We start from the raw sequence: 18049 nt of genomic DNA on the forward strand, positions 1-18049 counted from the left end.
AGCCCCTCTCTGATTAACTAGTAAAATATGCATGATTCAGGTGGTAGAGCACCAGCTGTGAGTAAAAAAAAGACAATGTAAGCACAAGGCCATGAATTCAAGCTCTGGAACCAGCAAATATAATGACCATTACTTTTGTTAATAGTTTATTTTCTTTAAAAAATAAAAGTATATATTATGTCTACTGGAAACTATATTACATAGTATTTACGTGAATAATTTCACAATTATTTATATGCGGTGTATCTGTTATTCAGTTTATTAATCCAAACAATTGAACCTCTTGGGTACTTCTTCATTTACACCCATCCTCTCCCCACCATTAGACATTACTGTGGCTTTTTTGATCATCAGTGTCTTGCTGGAATTCATAGATGTATCATTTACATAGACATTTCTAAATATATTTTTAATTCAAAAATAATTTTTAAAAGTTAAGTAGCACCGTTCTTCCTATATAAAGAGGGCGGACATTGTCACTGTCACATGAAGGATCTCAGAAGAAACTCAGCTGCTCAAAGTCTGAGGTCATTATCCAACCTCAGTCTGCCTGAGAGTGTTGTTTAGGCAAAGTCCTGAGTTGTCCTGGAAAGCTAGGGCTCACTGTAGTTGGAACACCTGACTGGACACTGGATGTTTGGCAAAAGTATGGTAAGACCGAATGGATTGATTTTTGCTTCTAAATCTGTGGCTACTTCCACATCCCAAAGGGATGAAGCAGCAGAGCAGAGAATGAGAATGGAAAATTCACTAGCTGAGTGCAAAAACAATAACAAAATCTGAGCCTGGCTCATGGGCAAAGTGTTACCTTCAGCTAGAATTCTGAAGGGAAAGGACAACAGGAATCTGGAGGAGGACAGTGCTTAGCCATTTGTCTTCCGAGTCTGCTCTAAGCAGAGCTAATTGCCTTACTTTTGCAGTCCCCAGCAGTCATTGTGAAACCTACATCATCATTCTCTTGGGGATTCCCATGTCCATTTCCTGTTTTCTGTATCATTTTTGTTTTCATTGATTTCTCAATAAGCACTTTCTCAATAGCTTGTTTCTAAACTAAGGATCAGTGATAGAAAACAAACAAACGTGAGATACTATACATCTGACAATTATACGATTGCTTACCAAGCTGGAGTTGAGGTGATAGGATGGAACTGCGCATATACCTCTGACCTGGATACTCTGTTTCAGCTACTCTTCTCTTCCCCTCCTCATTTACCCACCAGTTCTACAGTTGTTTTGATTTTGCCACTTTTTGTGGTTTTTTTTTTTTTAACAGTACTGGAATTTGTGCTTGCCTTGCAAGTACTTTACAACTTCAGCTACACTCCCCACCCTTTTGCTTGTTATTTTTCCAATAACTTTCCCAGGACTTTGATCCTCCTTTTTACACTTCCCAACCCAGTTGGGTTGACAGGCACATGCCACCCTGCCCACTTTTTATTGGTTGAGATGGAGTCTGTCTCCCCCCCCCCCCCCCCCCCCCCCCCCCCCCCCGCCCCCCCAGGCTAGCCTAGAACCAGTATCCTCCTAATCTCTACCATCCAAGGTATGAGCATTTCCTCTGGCACTTCCCATGCCTTTTGAGGACTGTGTGGTACAAGTCAGGTGGGTTCTCAGTTTTCCAAGGGTTGAGCTGAGAACTTTCTCAATGGCTCTGTCACATTCCACAGTTTACAAATGCCCTTGCTCTTATCTCTCCCCTTGGCCTCTCTGTGTACCTACAACTCCTATTTTACTCTGGTGGGTTTCAGGAAGGGACAAGATTAGATGTATGTAGTAACAAGACTAGAAAATATGGTCAAAGTCATAGTGGCACTTTCTAAGAGTCTGGATTGAAAGCAACCATACTCAGTATTTTTAAAGTTTGTAAGAATGAAGCTCCTAAAACTCTAAAATGAAATGTAAGAGGATTACACTTTAGAAAAGTTTTCACTTAGAGGAGAAATAAATGGTGGCATACTTCCTCCCTAGGCTGGTCTGTGGGCTTCTGTGGGATAGGTGGCCCCAGAATCATAGGTGTCCTGATAGCACACCAGGTTTCTTCAAGTCATATCCCCACGACTATCCTCTTCCCACCTTCTCAGCCCCTTCCTGGGTATGCTATAGAATTCAAGTTCAGATGTTAATAAAGTCCTCTGTACACTAAGTTGTCTGAAAATTCCCTAAGATCTCTCTTCAGTGTGCTCTAAAATCTGGTTTTCCCTTGAGGACGCCATTCTATTGAGATTTTTCTCTTCAGCATCATCATCACTTAAGTTTTTTCTCAGAATGCCTCTGCTTTGCAGTATATCAGAGGGGCCTGTGTGGCCCCAACAGAATGTAGTGTGACAGGGTGTATCTTGCAAGGTTAGGCCATAAAAGGCATTGTGGCTTTTGCCATTGTCTCTTGGATCACCCAAGGCATTGTTATACAGGAAGGACTCACTAAGCCCTGTGGAGAAGCCTATGGGGGAGGATCTGACGCCCTCAGAGCCACCACCCTGTCGCCAGCCATGTAAGTGAGACATCTTAGTGTAGACCTTCCAGCTTTAGTTAGCCTTTCTGAAGACTGGAGCCCCAGGGGCAACTTCATGAGACACTGTACCCAAATCTGCCCACTTGAGCTGCTCCTATAGTCCTGACCTGCAGAAAGTAAGAAAGAATCATTTTCCTGTTGTCAACCACTCAGGTTGGGGGGGTGGGGGGGGTTGTTAGGAAGCACCATTGGGCACAGAGGGAAACCCCCTTCTCCTATTACGTCTACACTCTTCTTCACTTTCCCCTAACGCTCTAGGTTTGGAATTCATCTCATAAAACTGTTCCTCTTTTTTATTTTTCATTGAGATTAAGTGATTATGTAAATTGCACAAATTTCACCATATTGTAAACGGTCCCTCTTATTAGCTCTCCTTGGATTCATCCCCCGGCGCATGGTTCATGCACCCTATTTGTATGAAAGGCTTTTGCTTCTTCCTCATAGATTTTGTCTCCATCCCTGGCTTCCTTCCTGACCTCTTCCCCCAGTGACCTGGGCCGCCCCAGCTTACCCACTCGCCCGGCCTTACACAGCACAATGCACAGTCTCCACTGCAGGCGCCATTTTTCTCTTTCCCAGTCATACGTCTGTGTATGACTGGCAATCTCGAACCTTGGAGCGGGGTATGCATTTCATGGTAAGCACACGAGTGGAGGTGGCGAGGTAAGTAACGCTCAGACGCCTAGATACAGAGCGGCCTCAGGCTAGCAAAGAAACCTGGCTTCAGGAGGTAGGTAGGCCAAAGAAATGGGGACACAACTGCCGCCAGAGGGCGCAAGCAGCACGGACAACACCCGTGGGGGTACTTGGACGGCCTGCGGACGGGAGCGCGCCCTAGACCTGGGCCCGGGGCGCGCGCCTGGACTCCCCCCCCACCCCGCCCCGCCCGCAGTGTGTGGAGGGGCGGGGGCGGCGCGCTCGCCGGGACGCGCGTGCGCAGTTCCGCGGCCGAGCAGGAATCCCGCGATGGAGGGCGCTCTGACAGCCCCCCAGGTAAGCCGCCGCCGTGCTGGGGCAGGCTCCTGGCGTCTCTCAAGCCATGGTGGTTTGCACCTTCTCAGATGATGCTACTTATTCCCTCCTTCCCCTTTCTCGGTGCTCTTTTGCGGGGAATTTGGAAAGTTGTTGCCAAGGAAACTGTTTCCTGTGCTTCTTGAAGCCCCCCCCCCCCCCCCCCCCCAGGGATGGAGGGAACTTCTCCTCCTTGGGGCTGTTTGTTGAGTGCTTCAGTATCCCAGGCTGGGGGGCTCAGGCCCAGCTGTTATTGACTCTGGCTTCCTCCTTGTGATTTGGACCCGGTGTCATGTCTTTCCAGCCTTACCCCCTTGGCTGTTCTTATAAAAGGGCTCAGGTAGTTTAAAATCTCTGCACAGTCAATGCCAAGGCTTTTTAAAATTTCAACTAGTTTCAACTAGTCATTTGCTTACTGCCTTATTTCATAAAATGGGAACACTTGGCTTCTTAATCTTGGCGGTGAAAGCCTTTGGTGGTAGGGATGCTTGCATCTCTTAACATTCTCTTCATAAATGTCAACATCACCTGGTATGGAAGAAATACTTGTATTGTCAAAGCTCCTAGAATTCACAAACTTTATAGACCAGGATAATGACAGTTTGCCTTGAGAAGGTTAAAATGTGTTTGTGACATTAACCATCACAATACTGTGAAATATGTGAAATGTATGTAATCACCTAATTTCAATTTAAAAAAGAAAAGGGGAAAAAAAGAGAGAAGAGATGGGTTAGGAGCGTTGGTAACCGTGTTGTCAGACACCTTGTGTTCATATACTGTTTTGTAGAATGGGAACTTCTTTGTACAGCTACTTAAAGATAATTTTAAAAAGTTACCTTCATACGATTTTCTGTGGTTGTGTGTATAAAGTTTATATTATTTTAGAGAATTGCAATCCACGCTCTAGCTTTTGAGTAGTATTTTAGTTTAATGAAGGTGGAGGCATTCAAATAATTGCTGAATGAATGCACTATTTCAAGTGATGCTCAAAACATTCTATGAGATAGCAAAGAGATACTCACAGATTCAGTCATTCATTCAGCTGCTGGTGGTGGTGGTGGTGGTGGTGATGGTGGTGGTGGTGGTGATGGTGGTGGTGGTGGTGGTGGTGGGATGCTCAGGGTTAAGTTGCCAGCAGGGGTGTTCCTGGTACTATGGTGAGCAGCATAGATAGGATCAACAAGCTTACTGTGTGATCAGAGAGAATTACCATCTCTGCTGTAGAGTTAAAGAGTCAGATTTAGAGCAATGAAGTGACTTTGTCAAGGTCCGCACAGCTAATAAGTAAGAATCCATTGTAAGAGTCTCCTGTTGCCACCCCCAGCAAGCTCAAATTTGACTCAAATGTAGAATTTGATGATGTTATACACAAACCATGAAAGTATGAAATTGTCTATTGTTTACATAATTGGGGCCTCTAGGGAGAGCAGGGAGGGCCTCTAAACATCAAAATAATAATTGGCTCCAGGGTTTTACTGCTACTAGAGATTGGGGCCTTCAATGAGATTTCTGTGTATGGACAGCAAGCCTGCTTGATGTGAATCTCCAATTCACCCAAAAGATAGAACAGTTTTCTTACCAACTTGCACAGAAGAGGAAAGAGTGATGTTTGAAACTTGCAAACAAGTTTTCACTTAGCAGGCAGAGAAAGGTTGATGAGCAGACCAAAAAAGAAAAAGGAAAGAAAAGAAAGAAAGGAAAAGAAAAGGAAGGGAAGGAAGGAAGGAAAGAAGATAGAAAAGAAGGGAAGGGAAGGGAAGGAAGGAAGGAAGGAAGAGAAGGAGAGGAGAGAAGGAAGAGAGCAAGGGAGGGAGGTAAGAGAAAAAAAAAGACCTTCCAGGCTTTGAAGACGGGGTTCATATTGCGTATACCCTTAACAACTGAATCAGGTATGGAAACTCAGTCCCTATCTAAGCATGGTGGTATATACTTGTAACCCCAGCTAGTTAGGAAGCAGAGGTAGGGAGGATCATAGTTGGAAGCTGCCCCAGGCAAGTTGGGGACTGAAGAGCAAACTAAAAGCAAAAAGAACTGAGAGTTTAGCTCAAACACGAAGATAAGTTCAATCCCCTGTACTGTCGCCATTTCCAAAATATTGAATTGGTTTCTTTATTCTATAATTCAGTCCTGATATTTAACAGATGGCCGAAATGTATCATCTTGCATTTAATTGGATTTGAACTTATTCAAGCCTAGTGTGGCTCTGGATGAGACCTGTGGCTTAAAACCTTGAAGAAGCTTCCAAATTGCATGGAGAAGATCAGCTATGAGTCCAAAGTTGTATTTTGAGAAATAAACAGAGGGCATGGGTCATTAGAGGTAATGTCTGGAAATCTGAAGGGGATTCGAAGTGTCTGGGAGAGGCCTTCTGTATCATGGCTTTAGTATATTTAGATGCATGGGTGATCTTGATTTCTATTGGATATCTGTATAAAAGAAGTATCTGAGAGTTCTTTACCTTGAAAGGTAACTCTGCAGCAATGACATGAGAATGTAAAAATATACACGTGGAGCCACTTGTTGGCCAGAGACCTCTTGAAGTTCAGCCAGTTGTTCTGACTCCTGGGTCCTGTCCTTTCTGAAGAATATCCTGGGTAAGAGACAAGAAGCAACCATTCTGTAGGGAGAGCTGCATCACATGTCATGAAGGTGATTGAGTGTCCATTAAGCATACAAATCCCATTGCTCTTGACTTGGTTGAACCCAGGTTGCTCCTCAGGTAGGCAAAGGGTCATAAGAGGAATGCCACACCATCTATTTAGGTGATGAGGACAAGTAGGGCATATCCTTCAGTGGTGGCTGTAGTACCAGAAGGTCCAATGAGCTTAGTTAAATCTGCCTGTAAAGAGAGTAAATGGTTTAGGTATGTTTTGGGTAGCCAGAGAGAAGTATATCATGCCTCTGGCAAACTAAAGGGAAACCACAGCTGACAGGCTATGGAAAGAGGTGCTGAGCAGAAGACATAAGCCAGATCTGCAGTAGCAAAATAGGTACTGCTTGCGTATTAGGATACACAGTGATTTCAATAGTGTTGGATATAGTGTTGAGAGGACTGTGCTATTGACTGTAAGATACCACCATTCATTCTTTCCAAGTTTAACCAGCCACAGTGGGCTAAATATTACATTTAAACACCTAAACATTTCTTTTAAGTTTTTGGGGGGTTGGGGTTGGTGCTGGGTCTTGACTTGTGGCTTATGTTCTTGCTCAGCTTTTGTTTTGCTCATGGCTGGCACTCTACCACCCCAACCTCCAGTCCTAAATATTGCATTTTTTACCAAGTACAGTTGTGGACTTTGATTTCAGTTTTGTCTCCTCCTATATCTCGTGTTTTTCCTCATTATTTTCTAGTAACTGGATATACTTTGTGTGAAAAAAAAAACCTTCTCTACCCTTTTCATGCTTACAAATTCATCAAGGTTAGGGGTTTCATCCAAATCTCTGGTCACTTCACAGGGTTTTAAGTGTTCTGAGCTTCAGCTGGGTTGACTTATTCCTTTGATCACCACAGGGATGCCCTGTGTTCTCTGTATAATCCTGAGGATGAAGGCCCTTGTTAAGAGAGAGGCAAAGAAGGTAGCTGTGGCAGCAGAGGTATTTGCTGGTTCTGATGAGCCATGTGCTTGTATAATACCTGTTTCCCACTATCACTTTTCTTCTCCCCTCCTCCTCCCCCCCCCAGCTGAGGAATGAACTCAGGTCCTTGCACTTGCCAGACAGGTGCTGTTCCACTGAGCTAAATCCCTAATCCGCACTTTCCTTCTTTTTAAACTCCTTATGAACTCTTCCGTGAGTAACCACTCAGTGGTTTCTTGTGGGAAGATGCGCAATCATTGTCCTGAGCAACCTTTAGATTGGAGACCAGTGTCTGTATGAGACATTAATTTTTAACTCCATTGTTTTCATAAACTGATATTATGTATTCATTTCTCTACAATGAGCAATGAGGTTTCTACTTTATTAGTATTATAAACATCCTTTACTTGATGCATATTTTAAATTGCTAGGTTGTATTATATGCCTATGTTAGAATCTACTGGACATAGCCAGGTATTGTCCAAAATGATTGAGCCAACTGATGCTTCTATCATACATTTAGTGTTTAATTCTCGTTCTAGCAGACTGTGAACTTTTGTAGGCTAAGGGCTTTGTTTTATTCATCTTTGTACCCATTGTGTCTAATCAATTGTAGAGGCTGGAAATTATCTGATACATATATAAATAACAAACTGAAGAAACAAGCACTCATTTCTATCTTCTAAAAGTTTACATATTTTTCTTTTAAAAGTAGTACCACATAAGCAGAAAAAGCCAAAAGTGGTATGGTGGCTCAAGTGGTAGAGTGTTAGCCTTGAGCTGAAGAGCTGAGGGACAGCGCCCAGGCCCAGAGTTCAGGCCCCATGACCGACAAAAAAAAAAAAAGAAAAAGTATGTTTTAAGTGGGCACTTCTCAATAAGTAATTTAAATTGTTTGATACTTGTTTCCAGGGAATGCATGAAGAAAATTCGAGTCTGGTCACTGAGTTACAGGAAGAGGTAGAGGAAAATCTTTGTCCAATTGCGGATGAGACTAATGTAGTGTCCACTAAAAAACAGGGACTGAGTTCACATAATTGGAGTGGTGACTGGAGCTTTTGGGTAATATGCTTTTCATTTTTGTGTTTTCATTTTAATCTTGAATGTAAATCTTCTTTAATTCTAAAACAATTTGTGTACTATTTATAATACTTTCTTCTTAGCTTCTTGGTTTTAAATGTTTTGATTTTAGTCTGGCTACCTAGACATTTCCAAGTATGCCCTCCTTTGACCACTAGAAGGCACTGTTGTCCAGTTTGCTGGAGTGGAATTGTCCGCTTCAATTTCCTTTTGAGAACCCTAAACCACAGAATCAGATTCCACTTTTATTGTTGTTAACTATACTGGCAAGAAACTAATGTTACATAAACCATAGTTGTAAATATTACTGAGAAACTAGCAAACTTACATACTTTTTAAACAGGTAATTGTTCTGGTACTTAAAAGGAAGTTTAATGATGTTTGACCTGTAGTGTATAATAACGGTAAGAAGGGTTTTAAAATTAGGAGTTTCAGATTCTATTTGAAGTAGAACCCGGATATGCTTCAGGTTACTGCATAATACAATGAAACTACCAATTGTTGATTAGGTGCATTGTGATCTTAGAGTATGATAAGGATATTTCTACACGTATGATTAAAGAGTTCATTGTAAACCTATCAATTCCTAAGAGAATTACAAGCAATTTGATAGATATCTATTATATTACATCCTATTTCTATTATATCTACCCTATTATATCACAAGACATCTATAGTTCCAATATTTGTTCATTAGCAAGTTGATCTCTTGAGAATTAGCTAGCCTTGATGGTAGGTTTTCATATAATTTTCTAGGGAACTAATGTTAAAAGCTTATCAATATTATTAAAAGTACCATCATTTTCTTCCTAATTAGCAACTCAGTGGAATGATGTTGAATCTTAACATGGCTAACCAGTTCTGACTCTCTATTAGAAACAATTTTTTATATATAACTGAAGGAAAATATTTAATTGCTAAGAAATATGCAAAAATAACAATGCATCCTTAGCACCAATGGCATCTGTATTGACTATATTACTTTGGGGCACATTTAGAAAAGTTTTTTTTATAACTATTAGTGTGACTTGATTCTTCTTTGTTGTGATTTTATAGCATTTTTTAGCTGATGTTATAAATGAGGGAAGTTTTATAGTTCCAAGATCACAAAATGAAAAGGAAAATCAAAGGAACAAAACAATTTAGAAATAGACAAAGAAAAGCAAAAAACAAGTATGCATGGGTATGTGCTAATTAAAGTGTGACTTATAGGCCTAACCGACTTGCCATTTCCTGCTCACTGATGAGAGAGAGCCGGAGACTTGGTTTTTCACAAGCGTTCAAGTGGTCGGCATGTACGATAAAGTTTGAGTAGCACTAATTTTAGGATGCCAAAGGTGTTTGTTGACTCAGTTTAGGTACCTAAGCTGAATACATTATATGTGTGCGTGCGTGTGTGCGTGTGTGCATGCGTGTGTGTGTGTGTGTGTGTGTGTGTGTGTGTGTGTATACAGTGTGCCCTGGAACTTTCCCTTAGCTTTTTTGTTCAAGGTTGATGCTTTTACTATTTAAACCACACCTCCACTTTTGGCTTTTTCTTTTTCTTTTTGCTGGTTAATTGAAGATAAAAGTCTCACAGACTTTTCTTCCCAGACTGACTTCAGACTGTAACACTCACATCTCCACCTTCTGAGTAGCTAAGATTACAGGCATGAGCCACTGATGCCCAGCTAATATGTACTTTTAATGTAGAAGTGAATGATCTATGTAGCTAAGATGACTCCATTACAGTGTAGACATACATTCTGAGGAAAGCATTGTTTGGTGATTGCATAATTACACAAACATCATAATGTGTACTTAAACACACCTAGATGGTGGTGGCCATTTTATTGTTGTCAACTACTATGCACCATGCCTAATTGTGTGTTCTGTTATTATCTTTGCCTGGCAGTGCTGTGGATTTATTTCTATCAGCATTACTTCTAACAAGTGAGTAATGTATCTCAATTCAGTCTCAAGACTGTTACAATGGTAATAGGTGATGGGGAATTTTCAGCTCTGTTACAATCTTATTTTTTTATGCTCATACTAGGGCTTGAACTTAGAACTGAGGTGATGTCCTTTAGCTTTTTTTTTTTTTTGCTCAAGGTTGGTGCTCTACTACTTGAGTCACAGTTCTACCTCCTGATTTTTAGTGATTAATTGGGGATAAGAGTCTCATAGACTTTCCTGCCAAGGCTGGCTTGGAACCATGATCCATAGATCTCAGCTTCCTGAGTAGCTAGAATTACAGATGTGAGCCTGGCTCTATTATAACCTAGTGGGATAATCATAGTGTATATTGACTAAGCACTATTTTGTCACATGTCTGTACATGTCTTCATTTAAATCTGTGTGTTTCTACCACAGACTCTACCACATTGCTATTTTTTTCTTCATGTGTTGTCAATAAAGTAGGAACTGGATGAATACAATAAGATTATGAGAGTTCATCGAAGCATCCAAAACCAATACAAGACAGACAGGTGGAATAACAAGAAAATGTTCATAAGCCAAATGATATAAACAAAGATGAAGAACATGAGAGACTTTCCATTGGAACACCCAAGGAATCTGGAGTTGTATCTCTTCACTGTATGAATGCATTGTTTTTCTAGTCTTTTTAAGAACTATGTATCTCCAACAGCTTTATTTTGTTCAAACACAGGGCCTCAGGCGTGCCTGAATCCCAGCCCCAACAGATTTTATTTTTAAAAGAATGGGTTGAGAAAGAGGAAAAAACCATCTTGTAACAGAAAAGTATAAGATAGAAAATAAAATAGCTTAAATGCTAGCTGTTTAATAATCACAACAAAATAGTCCCATGAGTTACTATGAAGCAGGGGCCTGTAGACAGCAACAGATCCCCTTGGGCTGGGGGCAGGCTTTCTCTCAGGAAGCTAGGAGAACTTCTGTGGTTATCCAAGCTGTGGCACAACTCTAATGAGCTTTCTATTAAAAGGAGTAAAACCCTTTAAAATCTCAGTACTTAAAAGAGTTAAGCTTCAGAGACCTGGCCGATTCAGTACTGTAGGATAAAACGCATGTATGGCCTGGCTGAATCAGATGCTTCCAGGTGTGTGTGTGTGTGTGTGTGTGTGTGTGTGTGTGTGTATGCTTGTGTGATATATCATATTTATGTATATATGATATATGACATATACTTGATATATATCATATATATGCAAATTAGATATTGGGACTAAAACATGTGACTAGTGTCTGCTCTACCCCTGGTGATTTTAAGTTATGGTATGGTGAGCCAACCAACCTGTCTGACCTCAGTTGCATCACCTGTAAAATGAGAAATGGGGTCATAGTCTGAAAGCACTGGTGTGTCTTAAGTCATTAACATCTCATGATGTTAATTGGTGTCTTTCTGACAGCAAGACTTTAAAAAAAGATATAAGTCTTCCTAGTTCTTGGTAGTGAGATCAACAGGTTTTCTATTTCAATCCAGATATATAAGCATATAAGGAATGTATCCTATTTTATTATTTTGTTTTACAAATTAAAATGTTTAATGCTAAGTTAAAGAAAATGTATTGTAATATTAACATTTAAGTGCTCATGAAATAATACAAATCATGTAAAATGGATAGATGAAATTAAGAACAAAATTAATGGCAAATAACTATGTATTCTTTTGTCTTTTGCTAGTTTTAAAAAATAAGAAAAAAAATCAAAACAAAAAAGTCATTAACTTTTCTTCCCAACTAAAATAATGACATATTCCTGGTGGACGAAGGTCCCAGAGGACAGACACACAGCTCTGCAGCAGGTGCATTGTTTAATGTACCTTGTGTTAGTGATAGAGAGCTCATACTCTGGGGCATATAAAAATGCCTCAGAGATTTTTTTGTTGTATATGTTTAGAAGATGACATACTTAACTGAATTTCCTAATAGAAGTAATAGTGCTTTGTATAAAGGACTTTGTTATACATATCTTTTATGCTTTGGTATTTCAATAAGTTCCTCTAAGTTCACTTATTTCCTTTATAGTTGATTTAGTCACAATTGTATTTTAAAAGTGATCAAAATTCATAGTGTGTGGCTATTTGTTTTTCTTTGCATAATTGTGTCTCTGAAAATCCTGACAACTATACACAGAATAAAGAAGATATAATATCAGATCTTTACTTGAGGGAGGGAAGTAGAAAACAAGATGGAAGGAGAAAATGTCAACAGGTTATAATTCAAATTAGGCATTGTTTTTGTTCTAAAATATTTTAAGAAAATAAAGTCTAGATTTTGAAACATTGTTGGTTTGCAAATAATGAGTATGCTTAGGCTTTAATGGAAAATATTGGAACATTAACTTGGGTATAGATCATAATAATCAAGTTTTTTTTAGTTTGTCTAAATAGTCAGAAGTTTGATCCTGCTGGGCGCTGGTGACTCACGCCTGTAATCCTAGCTACTCAGGAGGCTGAGGTCTGAGGATCGCTGTTCAAAGCCAGCCCGGGCAGGAAAGTCCATGAGACTCTTATTTCCAATAAAAAACCACTAGAAGTGGCACTGTGGCTCAAGTGGTAGAGCGCTTGCCTTGAGCTGAAGAGCTCAAGGACAGTGCCCAAGCCCCACGACCAACAAGAAGAAGGAGGAGGAGGAGGAGGAGAAGGACGAGGAGGAGGAGAGGAAGAAGTTTGATTCTGTACTTAACCATTGACTTACAGAGTAATCACAGGGTCACATTACTCACAAGTAAGTTGTTTTTATTTGCAAGGGACCATTAAACTCATCATCAACCTGACTTATAGGGGCACTGTACTATTACTTAATGTTCTACTGTAAAGTTTACATTTTCAAAAGAAGCCCAGGGGGATTAATTAGTGTGTTTGTAATACACCGTGGCAACTTTAGAGAAAAGGTTTCTAATAATGTTTCCCTCACCACAGCTCATCTTGGGTTTATTCAAGTTTATAAAGACCATGTTAGGTTTTTCACTCTGATGACTCATGAGAAAGAATAATCTCCATTTCCCAATTTTATACTGGATTACAAAACCACGTTTTATCCTACCTGAAAAAATTTTGGTATAATGAACCTAGAAACCTTGTATTATGTTTTGATTTAATCATGAAGGAATAGAAATGAATACTGCTGGTAATATGAGGAAGGGCTTGTTTGACTTCAGCACTCTTAGTGGGTGCCTAGAAATGCTGGACACAGTGTTAAAAAACATCTTGTTATAGTGCTTATATGGTATCACACAATAGGAAGGGCAAGATGTAAGAGCTAAAAGAAAAGAAGAGCGTACTGATGACTAAAGTTGGAAGAGCTTAAGAAAAAGAAATCCTCCTGCATCTGCAGATTGAAGTTTGTCTATCTAAACTTGGAGCTTAATGGAGGGGAGGGTGTTTACCTATGAGTACATACTTCTTCTTTTCCTCCTCTGACCTTTCTTCCTTCTTCTTCTTCTTGTTCTTCTTGTTCTTGTTCTTGTTCTTGTTCTTGTTCTTGTTCTTCTTCTTCTTCTTCTTCTTCTTCTTCTTCTTCTTCTCTTCCTCCTCCTCCTCTTCCTCCTTCCCCCTCTTCCTCTTCCCCTTCCCCTTCCTCTTCCTCTTCCTTTTCCTCTTCCTCTTCTTTTGTTGCTGGTCCTGGGGCTTGAATTCAGGACCTGGGTGCTGTCCCTGAGCTCTGTTATTTCAAGGCTAGCACTCTACCAGTTGAGCCATAGTTCCACTTCTGGATTTTTTTGTAGTTTAGTGGAGATGAGTCTCATAGAGCTGGGCACCGGTGGCTCACACCTTAATCCTAGCTACTCAGGAAGTTCAGATCTGAGGAGCATGGTTCAAAACCAGCCTGGGCAGGAAAGTCTGTTAGACTCTTATCTCCATTTAACCACCAGAAATCCAGAAGTGATGCTGTGGCTCAAAGTGGTAGAGCACTAGCCTTGAGCTGAAGAGCTCAGGGATAGCATCTAGCCCCAGAGGTCAAGCCCCATAACCAACATACACACACACAAAGAGCCTCAGAGACTTTCCTGCCTTGGCTGGCTTCAAACTGCAATCCTCAGCCTCCTGAGTAGCTAGGATTACAGGCGTGAGCACCTGATGCTTTTAATAAATTTGGCCAGCTTGAATTTAATATTCTATATATGAGCAGGATATTCAACAAGTAGCGTATTAGATCCACCAGAGTCAGACATAGTAGCACATGCCTTTAGGCCCAGAACTCAGAAGGCTGAGGTATGAGGATGATGAGTCCCAGGCCAGAACCCTTGGCTACATAGCATCATCCTGTCTAAAAACAAGTAAGTAATCAAACCACAAAAATTCTCTAAAACTTTAGATAAAAGTAAAGGAAACCAAGCAAAGGTATAAAAGTGAGATGCTAATACAGATTTAGAAATGATCAAACACCAGGAAAATTTGAAACAGAGCCAATTATAAAATGAAATGAAATATGTAGTAATTGAAGTAATAATAATTTAAAAATGTAGTGCACCTGGAAAAGGGCAGCTAAAGAAAGAACAGCAAAACAAAATATAGACATTAGGAGATGACTCACTGTGTCACCGGGAGGTAAAGTAGAATGTTCAGTAGAGAACAGTTTAAGACACAAGAGGAAGAGAAAGTCCATAGCAAGTCCAAGAGGAGTTTCAGAAGATGATCATAGGGGATGAATAAGTGACAGTACTCGAAGAGACTATGCATGGACATTTTTGTTTTACTCGACAAAAGACTTGAGAATCAGGAAACTCCATGAATGCCCAGGAGAATTTAAACGTTTTATACAGAAATTTCTACATGAATATCTGTACCAATTTTATTTATTTATTTATATTGTGAAAATACTGTACAGAGGGGTTACAATTACATGGGCAAGATAATGAGTACATTTCTTATCAAGCATTGTTGCCTCCTCCTTTCTTTCCCCTTCCCATCCCTTCCCATCCCCCCCCACTGCCCCCACCCACTTCTCCCCGCTCCCCCCCATATATCAGGTTTTTTTTTTATAATAAAAGGTGGAACAACTCAAATATTAATCAACTGATGAATGTGTAGCTAAAATGTGATAAATCAATTCAGCGGACTATTATTCATTGATAATCTGGATTGAGGTAATGATTCATGCTACAATATGGATAAACCTTGAATATATAATTCTAACTGAATTATGAATTATTAACAGACACAAAGGGTCACTGTAGGAGACTGTTCCTTTTTAAACGAATTTTCAAAATAAGTAAATCTATGGAGACAGAAAAATCAGTAATTGATTAGGCCTGTGTGGAAGGGGAGATGGAAAACAACTGCTTGTGGGTATGGGGTTCCTTTTTGACATAATAAATGTTTTCTGAAATTCACAGTATTGATGGATATATACCCTTGTAGGTATACCCATGCCACTGAATTGTACATTGCTAAAGGGTAAATTTCATGGTATATGAATCGCATCTCAGATTTTTAAAGCTATTGCCTTATTGGCATGGAACTCTTGCATGAACATTTTCTTAGGCATCAAAGGATATTCCTTTGGAGAAAGGGACTGTTTAAGCAGATCATCTGCTTAGTTATGTCTAAGTGTATTCTATGTAAATTATATTCCATGGGACATGTTCAAACCTCAGATAGTTTTCAAGTTTGCCCAAGAATACATGTTTTCCTAGGATCCCTTGTGTGTCTAGCTAAGAACGTGTGGCTAGTTTGGACAGCTTTTAGACTCTGCTAGACTTGTCTGAAGACTGTGAAGGTAATCTCGAGCCCTCTACTTCTGGATTTCTCTAAGTCCTCTTGCTGACCTGCCAGGTCTGTATGCGCCCATTCAGACTTTATCCTCAGATTTGTTTGGAGAGCTTCAGAGTTTCCCCTTTTAATTCTGGGCATATGGTTTCAGTTTCTACTCCAAATCAGCCCTGCCCCTCTGTCAACATAGCTGGGAGTTCTCGTGGCCTGCTCCACCGTCCTGGACCTGTCACTTCATGGAACCTGACTTACTGTAGAGGAGGAAAGGTTACAGGAACAGGCTGAAGGAAGAGGGCCCTGGGTGCCTGCCATCCTTATCCCAGATCAGTACATTTTTATGAACAAGTATTTCTCCGTTTATTGTATGTCTTTGGCCAATTTACAGCTCTTGGAAATTATTGTTTTTAGCAAGTTTTTTTTTTCCAACTACATAATTACTTTTGCAGACAAGATTGCCAAACTTGCTATTTGTTGGAAGTAGTTTCCTGTGGGTTTTTAAAAAAAATGTTTTTTGAGATGTTTATGTTTTTCATATAAGGACACACAAAATCTGGCATAGGAAGCATATTATTTCAAATCCCATTTGAAATACATTTTTCTAAGACATGGCAATGGTAATTACACAAATTTAATCTTTTTACTGTTGCAGATCTCAAGTTCTACCTATAAAGACAGGAATGAAGAATATAAAAAGCAGTTCACACATCTACCTGATACAGAGAAGCTGATTGCAGGTAAAAACATACAATTTACAAAAAAATACTTAAATCTCTTTATCAAAATAGAAGGGGGGGGTAAATGACAGCATATATAGAAAATTTAAGTCTTATGTCAGAGGGAAAATAGTCTTCAAGATCATCAGCATTGTCTTTCCATTTACAATGACAGAATGTAAAAGTAAATTGTAATTTGGGCAATTGGGATTACTGACTTATAAAACTATGAAGTACTGGGCTGGGAAGGTGGCTCAGTGGTAGAGCACTTGCCTTGCATGCATGAGGCCCTGGGTTCAATTCCTCAGCACCACATAAGCAAAAAGAAAAAAAGCTGGAAGTGGTGCTGTGGCTCAAGTGGTAGAGCGCTAGCCTTGAGCTGAAGAGCTGAAGGACAGTGCCCAGGTCCAGAGTTCAGGCCCCATGACCGGACCCCCCCCCTCAAAAAAAAACTATTAAGTACTAAGAAAATGGAACTAAGAAGAAATGATTTATCACACTTTTTTCAGTACCTGCATTACATAATTTTTGGTGGGAAAATTTAAATTTGATATTTAATATATATTAACTTTCCCCAGAAAACTTTCCTCTTTAACAAATGCACTGTTGAGCAATTTCATAGAAAGTTCTAGGCCTAAATAATTATTCATGCTGTTGTTCACCGACTTTTTTTGAAGAAGGATTGAAGAGGAAACATTTAGTTTTCTTATAAAGACGCTTTTTTTTATATAAACTTGAAGAGTCAGGACAATTTAATATATTACTAGATTTGAGTGTTGGTGGTAGTTTCATTTAAAATACTTATTTATAGGCATTTCTCAGCTTTGGGAACTGTTAGGAACTGTTTAATTTCATGTAACTTAAATTATAGATAATCAGGTCAATAAATGCCTTATCAACAAAATTAAAATATTGTTTGAAACAATGTTTATTACAAATAATATCTTCTCAAGATAAAATTTTCAAATAAAAAATAGGATGTAGCCGGGCGCTGGTGTCTCACTCCTATAATCCTAGCTACTCAGGAGGCTGACATCTGAGGATCGCGGTTCAAAGCCAGCCTGGGCAGGAAAGTCCATGAGACTCTTATCTCCAATACACCACTGGAAAACCGGAAGTGGCGCTGTGACTCAAGCGGTAGAGTGCTTGCCTTGAGCTGAAGAGCTGAGGGACAGCGCCCAAGCCCAGAGTTCAAGCCCCAGGACTGACCAAAAAATAAAAAAGGATGTGCAGTGAATAAGTGAATGGCTCTTCCAACCAAGATCATTTCTGTAATATCTGTACATAGTTGTAATGTGTTTATACATACACAAATTCAACTTCATATGAATTTCAATAGGAGCACACTGTGATTATTGCTTGAAATCTTGTCTAGAATTCTTTTTATTAGCACTACTTGTGGTTTTTTTTATAGTCAATGGGTGAGTATATTGATGTTACATTGAACCAGCTTTTGTGTGTATGTTTATAATATAGTCATTT

The 18049-nt window shown here is 39.8% G+C and overlaps 1 protein-coding gene across 2 annotated transcripts in view; it reads left to right on the forward strand.

The window, feature by feature from the left end:
* Positions 1–3453: 3453 nt before the first annotated feature.
* The window catches only part of Gramd1c (GRAM domain containing 1C), a 62878-nt gene continuing 48282 nt past the window's right edge, over positions 3454–18049 (forward strand). Inside the window, exons 1-3 of one of the 2 annotated variants that reach the window (XM_042676989.1) lie at positions 3454–3505; positions 8012–8161; positions 16504–16588. In XM_042676989.1, the coding sequence (XP_042532923.1) occupies positions 3479–3505; positions 8012–8161; positions 16504–16588 (262 nt within the window). In that variant the 5' untranslated portion in view covers positions 3454–3478. The remainder of the gene's footprint in view (positions 3506–8011; positions 8162–16503; positions 16589–18049) is intronic. The other variant, XM_042676990.1, reaches the window with a different exon arrangement.

Source organism: Dipodomys spectabilis, unplaced genomic scaffold (genome assembly GCF_019054845.1).
Source record: "Dipodomys spectabilis isolate Male_0828 unplaced genomic scaffold, ASM1905484v1 ptg000032l, whole genome shotgun sequence".
Taxonomy (NCBI): domain Eukaryota; kingdom Metazoa; phylum Chordata; class Mammalia; order Rodentia; family Heteromyidae; genus Dipodomys; species Dipodomys spectabilis.